The following is a 13199-nucleotide window of genomic DNA, read 5'->3' as shown; positions in this document are numbered from 1 at the left end:
GTGCCATTACTGCTGTGGCTCTTCCCTCGCTATCTGCAACGATCGTTCGCTGCAGAAAAATCACCGAACAAACGTTGGCCGAAAATCCCATGACAGAAGCGAAGAATCAGTTTGTCAACAAGTGATCACGAAGGCCTCAGTAATTTTGTATTACTTCGGAATGTTGTTTAAAAGTGCTGCGATGGCCTTGAATTGTGACCATAAATTTGTCTGGGAATAAAAAACTAAATTGCGAACCAGGGAAGAGTTTACCACTTTTGAATAACGTTTCCAACGTCAAGTCTTTTAGAGTTCGCCCACAAGTTGACCAGAATCTTTGCAAGGATCATTTTATAAATTACTTTTACGGAAGTATAGGGCGCGAGTAGCGAAGTATTAGCTTGCAGAAAGGACCAAAAACTAAGAGAGACCCTAATGTACATTCTTGTAAGTGATATGCCCTTGCAAAATCAGCTGGTTCTTTTAAAAATAAAAACCTTGTAGTCCTATACGTAAGTCAAACTTCAGCCTAAGTTATTATCTTCATTTACGCAGAAGATAGTATTGTAAAATCGAAGGAATGTTTTTGAAACATACGACACCGCACATGTAAAAAGTTTCTCAGGGTTCCAGTGGCGTCAAGTGGGTGAAAACCCACTACACTCGGCTAGAAGCTCGAGATCAACACACTGTGAAGCCGTGGTTTCGTAACGCATATTGTAGTCTCTTGTCTGTGGCCAATAATTTGTTTTCAATAGACCTACATGTGCAACGTCTGTATTTTACCTTCGAAATACTATAGCCAAATATTCTGCAGTGTAAAAATATTGCAAAAAGTTATAGAAAAAAGATGAGAGTTCAATAGGGAAACCCATCTCGCTTTTATGGATACTGAGAAAGCTTCCGGCAATTCGAACAGGGAAATACTATCGACTATAATTGCTGAACGAGGTTATACATCTCATCCCATGAGGGATATTAAGATTCTACACACAAACACCTGAACTCTTTTTACGTGTGGGAAGTATAGCAGCAAAGCCAGTGAACACAAATGAAGGAGTAGGATATATATATATAAACAAATAGAAAATGTTGAACATAAATAAAGCTCTTATAGATCGTAACACTATACTAAACGCAATTTTATATGCAGATGATTAAATTCTGATTACAGAGAATCAAGGTGACACGCAGATAGGAGTCTATAAGTTGCAGCAGATAGCCTCAGATTAGAACCTAACATTGTCGGTAGAAAAAACGAAAGTTATGGCATTTCAGAGCAGAGTACCAGTAAGATCTAAAATAGTCTTGAATAATAAAACCTTGGAGCAAGTAAAACATTTTAAAAATCTAGGATGCGAAGTCGCATACAAATATAACCATGAGGTGGAACAAAATTAAACAAGTTCACTTCATGAAACTTCCTGGCAGATTAAAACTGTGTGCCCGACCGAGACTCGAACTCGGGACCTTTGCCTTTCGCGGGCAAGTGCTCTACCAACTGAGCTACCGAAGCACGACTCACGCCCGGTACTCACAGCTTTACTTCTGCCAGTACCTCGTCTCCTACCTTCCAAACTTTACAGAAGCTCTCCTGCGAACCTTGCAGAACTAGCACTCCTGAAAGAAAGGATATTGCGGAGACATGGCTTAGCCACAGCCTGGGGGATGTTTCCAGAATGAGATTTTCACTCTGCAGCGGAGTGTGCGCTGATTGAAACTTCCTGGCAGATTAAAACTGTGTGCCCGACCGAGACACGAACTCGGGACCTTTGCCTTTCGCGGGCAAGTGCTCTACCAACTGAGCTACCGAAGCACGACTCGCGCCCGGTACTCACAGCTTTACTTCTGCCAGTACCTCGTCTCCTACCTTCCAAACTTTACAGAAGCTCTCCTGCGTACCTTGCAGAACTAGCACTCCTGAAAGAAAGGATATTGCGGAGACATGGCTTAGCCACAGCCTGGGGGATGTTTCCAGAATGAGATTTTCACTCTGCAGCGGAATGTGCGCTGATATGAAACTTCCTGGCAGATTAAAACTGTGTGCCCGACCGAGACTCGAACTCGGGACCTTTGCCTTTCGCGGGCAAGTGCTCTACCAACTGAACTACCAAAGCATGACTCACGCCCGGTACTCACAGCTTTACTTCTGCCAGTACCTTGTCTCCTACCTTCCAAACTTTACAGAAGCTCTCCTGCGAACCTTGCAGAACTAGCACTCCTGAAAGAAAGGATATTGCGGAGACATGGCTTAGCCACAGCCTGGGGGATGTTTCCAGAATGAGATTTTCACTCTGCAGCGGAGTGTGCGCTGATATGAAACTTCCTGGCAGATTAAAACTGTGTGCCCGACCGAGACTCGAACTTGGGACCTTTGCCTTTCGCGGGCAAGTGATGTTGGTCTCCTTTCGTAATCCTTCGAAGGTGAATGTGTAACCGTTTCGTATGTGTAGCCTGCGTACTTCCCAACAATGATCGTAATTCGTCTTAACCTCTCGGATGCAGCCCTTTTTAATTTGATCACTGTAGTTGTAGCAGGATAACGAGCATGTACAGAAACGAATGTGCAAGTTACTGTTGTTTTATTAGGGGTGTCATTAACTATCCTGTGAAGCTGGGGCTGATATTCAGAACAGAGGGAGGTCATTCGGGAGACAGGTCCCTGCTGCTGAACAGGACGTGGAGAAAGAGGCTGATTAATGGAGTGAGGCAGAGATGACTCACCTCTGATTGTAATTGACGCATGTTGCAGGGAATGGCAATTGAATCTCAATTTAGACAAGTGTGATGTGCTGCGAATACACAGAAAGAAAGATCCTTTATCATTTAGCTACAATACAGCCGGTCAGCAACTGGAAGCAGTTAATTCCATAAATTATCTGGGAGTACGCATTTGGAGTGATTGAAAATGGAATGATCATATAAAGTTGATCGTCGGTAAAGCAGATGCCTGACTGAGATTCATTGGAAGAATCCTAAAGAAATGCAATGCGAAAACAAAGGAAGTAGGTTACAGTACACCTGTTCGCCCACTGCTTGAATATTGCTCACCAGTGTGGGATCCGTACCAGATAGGGTTGATAGAAGAGATAGAGAAGATCCAACGGAGAGCAGCGCGCTTCGTTTCAGGATCATTTAGTAATCGCGAAAGCATTACGTAGATGATAGATAAATACGAATAGAAGACTTTGCAGGAGAGACGCTTAGTATCTCGGTACGGGCTTTTGTTGAAGTTTCGAGAACATACTTTCACCGAGGAGTCAAGCAGAATATTGCTCCCTCCTACGTATATCTGGCTAAGAGACCATGAGGATAAAATCAGAGAGATTAGAGCCCACATAGAGACATATCGACCATCTTTGTTTCCACGAACAGTACGAGACTGGAATAGAAGGGAAAACGGATACAGGTACTCAAGGTACCCTCCGCCAAACATCGTCAGGTGGCTTGCGGAGTATGGAGGTAGATGTAGAATGGGTGTTTCTGCTGTGGTGTTCCCCAGAGGGAGAAACAGCGGTTGGGGGGGGGGTTGACGGCGACAGAGGGAGGGAGAGGGGAGAGAGAGAAAGAGAGAGAGAGAGAGAGAGAGAGAGGAGGGGGGGGGGAGAGAGAGTTTATTTTGAAATTAATCTGACAAATCGTACAGGCGCACGGTCACCATTATAATCTCTGCCCCCTCCCCCATAAAAAAAGTTCTGTATCAGCCCCGGATATGAGGGACTGTATAAGATGTCACCCCTCCAATCTGTAGATGTGAGGCAGACAAGGCATCGCACCATGGCGAGTGCCATGGTTTGTGAGGGGTCTTCTTCAGAACGGCTACACACTTTTCCGGGAATTTTAGCTGAATTTTCCAATTTTTTTTTTTTTTTTTTTTTTTTTAACTGTCAAGAGGTTGCCAGGACCAGATCTCTTTAGCTTACGGCTAAATGTAAGGACTACGGTATGAAGATTAGCATCTCCAAAACGAAAGTAATGTCAGTGGGAAAGAAATATAAACGGATTGAGTGCCAAATAGGAGGAACAAAGTTAGAACAGGTGGACGGCTTCAAGTACTTAGGATGCATGTTCTCACAGGATGGCAACATAGTGAAAGAACTGGAAGCGAGGTGTAGCAAAGCTAATGCAGTGAGCGCTCAGCTACGATCTACTCTCTTCTACAAGAAGGAAGTCAGTACTAAGACTAAGTTATCTGTGCACCGTTCAATCTTTCGACCAACTTTGTTGTACTCTCTTCTGCAAGAAGGAAGTCAGTACTAAGACTAAGTTATCTGTGCACCGTTCAATCTTTCGACCAACTTTGTTGTATGGGAGCGAAAGCTGGGTGGATTCAGGTTACCTTATCACTAAGGTTGAGGTTACGGATATGAAAGTAGCTAGGATGATTGCAGGTAGTAGTAGATGGGAACAATGGCAGGAGGGTGTGCACAATGAGGAAATCAAAGAAAAACTGGGAATGAACTCTATAGATGTAGCAGTCAGGGCGAACAGGCTTAGATGGTGGGGTCATGTTACACGCATGGGAGAAGCAAGGTTACCCAAGAGACTCATGGGTTCAGCAGTAGAGGGTAGGAGGAGTCGGGGCAGACCGAGGAGAAGGTACCTGGATTCGGTTAAGAATGATTTTGAAGTAATAGGTTTAACATCAGAAGAGGCACCAATGTTAGCACTGAATAGGGGATCATGGAGGAACTGTATAAGGGGGGCTATGCTCCAGACTGAACGCTGAGAGGCATAATCAGTCTTAAATGATGAAGATGATGATGATGACTGTCAAGAAGGAATCTACGTAGTGTAAAAGACAGGGTACTTACGTCGACCTTGACGCCGTCGATCTTGTAGCTGTGCTGCGGCGGGTGTGAGCGCGGCACGTATCGGTAGAACTCCTCGTCGTCCTTGTACCACTTGACGGAGTAGAGCGCGTCGTCCTCCAGGTCGTACAGGCACTGCAGCAGCGCCATGTCGCCGCGCACCTTGTACTGCGGCACGCTCAGCCGGCGCAGCTGCAGCGCGCCCGTCGCCGCCGCTGTGCAACACACGGTCCCTCGCTGCATTAATGCCTCCACCACTAATGAGGGGGGCAGGGGGGGAAGGGGGGGCAGGGGGGCCGATAACTGCTGAGCACGCACTGCATGCGCACTATAGGAGGGTGGCCATTAACGGTCTACCCGCCTGTGTAATGATGCAAGGATGGCAGAGTGTAACGAAACGACAGGTGTTGTTTACTGTCAACTTTGACATGACCTCTGAGTGAATAAACTCCTCTCCGTGTCTTTCTGCAGTGCGAGAGTTTACTCAATGGGAATCATGCGATGTGCTGGGTTGGAGGAGTGTATGTAACACTTGAATTCAACTAAATTTGCATGAGAGATGCTCACACAAGTAACCCCCCCCCTACTGCCCTTTAAGCATCGCTTTATCTTATGCACAATAGAGAAATGAACTCGCATTTTACAGTTTTAAGAATGGCTGTTACTCAGCAACCGCATACTAGTTCCAACAAAGGATTACACAGCCAACTGATTGAATGTAACTGGTATGTACATTGACTAAAGTTTCGACACCTACGAGGGATGGCTTCATCAGAATGAAATTATGAGAAATCTTAAGATTACATTGCTAAAAATCAGTGGTCAGAATGTAGAGGAGAACTGATCTAAACTCTAATCATTGCATTTTAGCAATGCCATCTTACGATTTATCATAATTTTATTGTGATGAGGACACCCTTAGCAGGTGTCGAAACCTAGGTCAGTGTACCTACCAGTAATGTGGAATCTGTTGGCTGTGTAATCCTATACTCAGCACTAATAGTATTAATATAACGACCCGGCAGACATGTTGTATGATGTACATGACTAAGGAACTTATTGCTAGCGCACTCGAGCAGATGTAATTTCGATGGATTGCTCACGCGCTGCCTGCGATATGTATGCTACAATAGAATCGCAGGCCAGAGAGCAGTGTCAAGAGCAGTAGTAGTAGTAGCTCTCAGTCGGGCTGTTGGGTCAGGTCGCTCTTAGAGAGCAGTTGTCTAGTTGTATAGCTCACAGAGAGCACTTGTGTCCTGTATGGAATTACCAAGGCCGGTCGTGGAGAACGATGGCGGTGCCTGAGCGATGTAGTATAAGGCAGAAGCAAACATTATTATTATTTATTGCCGCACGCATATGTAATTTGCAACAACTCATTTTGTACTATTATTATATCAAAGTCACATATAAATAATTTTCAATAATAATATTTCAATATTAATCTTTCTTATAAAGATAACTTTTGGCAGTCATTCATCTGAATTTAAAGTTTTTACTAATTTCTCCTATCCATAATCATGCTAATTATCGTAAATAAAATCAGTTCTTTTTTTATACGTAACAAAACCTAGTGGCCAGCATTTCACTGGGCTGTGCCAGAAAAAAAATTGTCTTATAGGAGAAGATATATACGCGTTATCCGACAACATAATTGAGGTAAGAATCTTCAGTTTATTCAGAATGACTTTACAGAGCGATGACGCAGCATTGCTCACGTCTACATTTTCCAGTTTAGATTCACAGTCAGTTAGTTATTGAAAGGTTATGTATGAGTCACATTTTCATTCGGAGGTTAGTCAGATTTTTAATTCGAGTTTGCGGATTTATCTGTTGGCAGGTTACAGTGCAATAAAAACAGTTGCACACAGGCTATAATTTAATGAAGTTCATAATCAATCCCTATGGCCAAAAATTATAAAAGTGGGCAGGATAATCCTGTTTATCATCTGACTACTAATTGAGAAATGAAGTATTACAAAGAATTTTATTTTATCTAATAAACAAGTAAATATGCGATTCGCTGAACGTCCGCAGCTCGTGGTCGTGCGGTTCCCGGGTTCGATTCCCGACGGGGTCAGGGATTTTCTCTGCCTCGTGATGACTGGGTGTTATGTGATGTCCTTAGGTTAGTTAGGTTTAAGTAGTTCTAAGTTCTAGGGGACTGATGACCATAGATGTTAAGTCCCATAGTGCTCAGAGCCATTTGAACCATTTGATTCGCTGAACATTGCTTTAATAGAACGTGGGTATATAATAATGGTTTCTAGAGTAAGTAATTTACATATTTTCTTACGCCGCACCTACTCCCAAATACTGAACAAGTTAACACATTGTGAGTGGGTCAATGGACAGATAATGATAAATCTCGACTGTGCTAGAGAATGGCGATCGGAAATGAGAACTCTGTGAAAACTCCAGACGAAAAACAGCGGGTACTGTGATACCAAAACGAGAGCATACGCTCCTGAGGGCGTCAGAGTAGAATTGCGGGTTCCTATTATGCCGGCGCTGCAAATACTTTACCACCGAGACGTCAGGCAGTATGTAGATGGCAAACAGCAGTCGGATGGTGAACCCGCTGACCTCTGTACTTTTGCGCTCTCTGATGGTCGTTGACCACCGATAAAACCAGATAAGATAAATTCCGGAAAGAACCTAAACTTCTGCCTGCTCCACCGAGACATTCTTACTCTTAAGTCTGTGCAAGAGTATCTCCAGGAGGAGACGCTATCAACACACCTATTCTTCTTGGCGGTCCACAGAGATTTCCCATCTCGTGCAGAGCACACTGACCCTTAAAAGTAGTTTTTGGCGCCCCCACCATGCTCGAATGTTTCCAGTCGTAGGATGCCGCGTGAAAATGCGCCAGTCATCTGTAGCCAGTGTACTCAGAAAAATCCCACAAAGTTGGATAGCAAGCTGTTTTGTGCCCGGTTTTCGGTAAGTTTCTCAGACGTCACATTGCGCCTTCTCGAGGCATACGGCAAAGAGAGGCCGCGGCGAATACGTCACGAAGTTACGCCTGCGCTAGCTCGCTGACTCAGCTCAACGTCTCTACACCTGTTAACTCGAAACTAGGTGTGTACGTACAAACGGGAATTGCGTCTTCTACTGGAATCCGCAGTTATATTGCACGGGACACGCGAAAGGAGCCGTGAAAACCGCCGGCATCCACTGGCTTCAGGTCTCACATTCCGGGAACTTCTGTAAACAGTGCTAACATCTGGCGTCGGTCAAGCGAAGCTCAGACGGCAGACATTGAAATAAACGTTTAACAGTGTGTAATGTCCCCACAGAAAATACTCTCTACCACGCACCAATCAATCATTTTCAATCAAACCATCCACATTCATTCACTTTGGAAAAGTTATCTGATCTGATTTCCTCGTAATATATGCGGCGACAGCACGACGACGCCAAAGTATTTTCTAGTGCGTTTATTCTTTGAAATAACAGAGATGCATGTATGCATTCTCCGTGGTTGTTAGAGTGGTAACTAGGACAGCTTCTGGAGTGTCTGTTGAGGGATTGACGTGTTTCTGAGAGATACATATTCTGCTTTTCTTCTCGCTAAAGCGAGCCAATTAATATTTGTGCCGCTAGCAGTTTGTTTGAAGAGAAAGAGACTGTAAAAGGAAAATAATTAAGGCGTGGAATCACCGGAGATCTGGATATGTAATGGAGATGGATTTAATACACAATTTCCTCCTTAAGTAAGGTTTGTGACTTTTTTGTTTTGGAGTGAATGAACGAATGAGTTTTTTCTGAATCATTTGATGAACACGTTGGCCCTGTAATTACTGGGGAAGTATCAGCTGTGTCGGAGAGAGCCTTCAATCACATAGTCTGTGTTAAATCGTCCAAAAAGGCTTCGTACACATCTGGAATTCGCAGTCTTTAGTAAAAGGAACAAATTGTCCAAACGATTGATTCTCCCGACTGACTGCAGTGTATAACAGTAATAATAAATGTAAAGATCTCTTACAGCAAGCCAGCCGCTGATTACCAAGACGAAGGACTCCACCAAAGATCCTATTTGGCTGATTTCACGTAATGAAATATTATATTAAAACTGTACATAGATAAAGGAGAGAAAGAGAGAAAGCGAATGAAAACAGAGATAATACTAATAATCCTCCATTAGTCTAAGTTTTCACCTGTCTCATCACGGATCGGCCAAGAACTGGGAGGGCCTTACTTTACTGTATAGATTTATGTGTGAAGGTGAAGGGATCATAAAGGCAACAGATACACGTCTATACAGACAAGACATTACACAGAGATAGCGGCTAGCTGCATTCATCATCTATTCTTAGATAAAGAGACGGCAACTTATTATCCGAACATTTAAAAATGTTAAAAGTGGCTGTAAAATGCAATGGATAGGAGCCGTAGCAGATCGACAGTCCTGAGGGGACCCACATGCCATTCCCGCTCGTATTCACAGAAAAGCCAGCCGGCCAGACCTTTCGTTTTTCTGCCACTCAATACATGTGTCACTCATCCAGGCCCTGATCACCCACACAAGAAAAATAGAAGAGCAAGCAATGTCTCAACACCACAAAAAAATTGAGAAAAATGAGAGCAGAAAGGCCACTAGATGCTCGTAACCTCTTAAGCGTTCTTCAGTAGTGTCGACACTGACCCAGGAAAAGAAAAAAATCCTTGGCTGTACGTAAAATTAGAGAACTGATTGGATGTACCTACATCGCTTGAATCTCAAGTCTTTCCTGACTGACTTCTTGAAACAAAATCTCTCTTGTATCACTATGGATGCGAGCGTCAAAACGGAAAGATACTTGTTATCAGAAAGTAAGTTGAACTTTCGTTTTTCTTAAAAAAAAGTCTTTCTTCATGCATCCACATCAACTGCCTCCCCCTGATAGTAAACCCGCGCAGATATAATAAACTAGTGCTTGCGCATTTTCCAGTCTTGGAATCATTTCTGGAACTCACTTTCTTTGTCGTGTTCTGCTAGTCCAGCGATTCTGCCTTTATTCCATCAAGGGTGGCAAAAAAGACGACCTTTCATGGTTCCCTCCAGCCTCGAGATTAGAAAGAAATCTCAGGGGTCTATGTTCGGTGAATACGGTAACCGAAACAACACAAGTGTTTGGATTTTTGCCAAAAAATCGCAAACAAGCAGTGAGGAGTCAGCGGGAGCGCTAACGTAATGCAATTACCACGAGTGGTTTTACCACATTCTGGTCTTTTTCTTCGACAAACCGGGCGTAACTTCCAGGCAGTACTCTTTGTTGATCGTACGAACTTAAGGCAGGAAATCATGTTGCTCTATCCGATTGCAATCGAAGAAAACTGTGGCAAGAAGCTATACTTGTGATACGACCCGTCAATTTTTTTTTTTTTCGCTCTTGACTCTTCAGCCAGTTTCCATTAGGTTGGTGAGGTCTCCGTTTCGACGTCATACCAGTATACCCGTGTTTCGTCACATCTTATAACCTGCTTTGGAACTTCTGGAACACTGTCGACTCCATTCAGCAGTTCATGAGCGATGTCAACCCGACGTAGTTTGTGTTCGAAATTCAACAGTTTCGGAACAAACTTTGCTGCTACACATTTCATTTCCAAAACAACCAAAAAAAATTCTTCGTATGCGCCAAAAGAAGTGCCGAAGTCATCAGAAACCTCTCTGATGGTGATTCGGCATTTTTCCAGAACCATTTGCTTCACTTCTTCCAGATTGTCGCCAGTAATTGTTGTGCTAGGGCGTCCTTTACCAACTACATTTATATACACACATCAAAAAAAGTTTTGCATCTCCCCGGTTCCCAGAACTCCTGAAGATACACATTGAATACCTAAGGATTGTAGTTCGGAGGTACATTGACGGCAACGCCACCATGTTGAATAGTGCTTTTCGTGCAGGCACAGGACGTCGTGTTACGACCCAAACTGTCCGCAATAGGCTGCATGATGCGCAACTTCACTTCCGACGTCCATGGTGAGTTCCATCTTTGCAGCCACGACACCATGCAGCGCGGTACAAATAGGCCCAAAAACATGCCGAATTGACCTCTCAGGATTGGCATCACGTTCTCTTCACCGATGAGGGTAGCATATGCCTTCAACCAGACAATCGTCGGAGACGTGTTTGGAGGCAACCCAGTCACGCTGGACGCTTCAACCAGACAATCGACGGAGACGTGTTTGGAGGCAACCCAGTCACGCTGAACGCCTCAGGTACAGTGTCCAGCAAATGCAGCAAGGTGAAGGTTCCCTGATATTTTTGCCTGGCATTATGTGGGGCCGACATACGCCGCTGGTGGTCATCGAAAGTGATGTAATGGCTGTACAATACGTGAATGCCATCCTCCGATTTATAGGACAACTATATCGGCAGCATATTGGTGAAACATTGATGTTCATGGACGTAAATTCGGGCCCACATCGTTCACACCTTGTGGATGACTTCCTTCACGATAACGACATCGCTAGACTAGAGTGGCCATCATCTTTTCCGGACATGAAACCTGTCTAACATGCCAGGGATTAGATTGAAAAGGGCTGTTTGTGGACGACGTGACCCACAACCACTCTGAGGCATCTACGCCGAATCGTCGATGAGGAGTGGGACAATCTGGACCAACAGCGCCTTGCTGAACTTGTGGGTAGTATGCCACGAAGAATACAGGCATGCATCAATGCAAGAGGACTTACTACTACTACTACTACTACTAGAGGTACCGGTGTGTACAGCAGTCTGGACAACCACCTCTGAAGGTCTCGCTGTATGGTGGTACAACATGCCATGTGTGGTTTTCATGAGCAATGAAAAGGGCGGAAATGATGTTTATGTTACTCTCTACTCCAATTTTGTGTACAGGTCACGGAACTCTCTGAACCGAGGCGATGCAAAACTTTTTTTGATATGTGTATTTACTGTACTTGAATAGTCTTAGTCCTATCGGAGCACATACTCGAAATGTTCCCCCCTCGCCCGACTACAGGTTTCAGCACGTCACCTGATCTCTCTCTGCAATCTAGCAAATCTCTACTGGCGTATCACCACTGCCACAGTGTGATCCTATACAACGAGCTCATCTTTGTTTGTTTTCCCCAACCTGTGTATTTTCTCTTTGAGGAAACCTTGGAGAACGAATTCCACTGGTGTCTGATCGGGGGACTGTGTTTGCCAAGGAACGGGACCGTCCCTTCCAACCCATACAGCAGGAAAATGTTCGTCCCACCACTGCCGCACTCGTAATAGGAAAAATGCGCGAGCGTCACGTAGATCATGTCTTGTCAGTAAGGGTGTATCATCCAGTGTTTTATGAATGGTCCAGACGTAGTACTATCGAAGACGCTTGCCCATACATTAATAATGAATCTCGTTTGGAATGAATTCCACTAGGATTCTCGTCAGCGTAGATGTGTAAGTTGTGTTTGTTCATAACACCATGTATTCTGAACACTGACTCTTCAGTCCATAAGACGTGGTTTACGAAATCTGGTTGGTCATTAATCATCTGTAATAACGACTGACAGTATGCGAGAAGATGTCTATGATCTTGCGGCTTTAATTCTTGAGCAAGGTCCAGGTGGTACAGATGAAAACCTTGCCGATGAAGTATTCGCAGACAGACGAGTGAGGGAGCTTATCACGTCAACCGAGACCCCTTGTACTGATAGCTGGTTGTTCTTCTACAACATCAACAACCTTTCATGATCTGGAGCACGTCCTCGTTCACCAGCATGATGTGTAGGTCGTAGGATTCCTATATCCCCATGCGTTGGTGACGTGCTCTCCACTGGATGGCGTCGTTGCGGTGTTATCTTTGAGCCGCGGCCGCGTTACCATTACAGAAACTGTAAACAATGTGGATGTGCCGATATTCCGCTTTAGGAAACACTGAGGATGTTCATGAAAGGACGTCATCTTTGTAACTGATCGTTTCAGCCGCTTTGTCGAGGAGCACAGCAGAGTTAAACAAAAAAAAAAAACACTGTATCAGTAACGCTGAATGCTCTACTCAGCTACAGAATCATACGCAAAAGGCAGCTAAAGAAACTCACTCAATGGCTGGCAGTGTGCGATGTTCAATACGGCGTACAAACACACCATCTATCAAACATGCAAACACGCCATCTACCAATCACTCCTTCGAGGACTGACGCAGAATAACTCCTTCCGTTTCTGATAACAGTCTACAGTAGATCTTAGGCGCAACGGTGCGTTTGAAGGCACAGGAAAATGTCTATTTATAAAATAAAAGAAAAACAGTAGAAGAGATATCGTATTTATAAGCGTAAACCGTTGAACGTCAGCGTATTTTAGCCTACCTATGGGAATTTGCATGTGATTGTGCTGTCCATAAGGAAGTAAAATCGGCAGAATATAGTAGCATAATACAGAGAGCTTTTCAGAGTACCATTTCTCCTTAACGT

At 44.1% G+C, this 13199-nt stretch overlaps 1 protein-coding gene across 1 annotated transcript in view; it reads right to left on the bottom strand.

Annotated features, from left to right (window-relative positions):
- Positions 1 to 13199, bottom strand: part of LOC126094731 (uncharacterized) — a 211409-nt gene that overhangs the window by 30162 nt on the left and 168048 nt on the right. Inside the window, exon 2 of the mRNA XM_049909283.1 lies at positions 4794 to 5005. Within this exon, the coding sequence (XP_049765240.1) occupies positions 4794 to 5005 (212 nt within the window). The remainder of the gene's footprint in view (positions 1 to 4793; positions 5006 to 13199) is intronic.

The sequence above is a fragment of the Schistocerca cancellata genome, chromosome 1 (genome assembly GCF_023864275.1).
Source record: "Schistocerca cancellata isolate TAMUIC-IGC-003103 chromosome 1, iqSchCanc2.1, whole genome shotgun sequence".
Lineage (NCBI taxonomy): Eukaryota > Metazoa > Arthropoda > Insecta > Orthoptera > Acrididae > Schistocerca > Schistocerca cancellata.
This window is presented reverse-complemented; position numbering and strand designations above follow the sequence as displayed.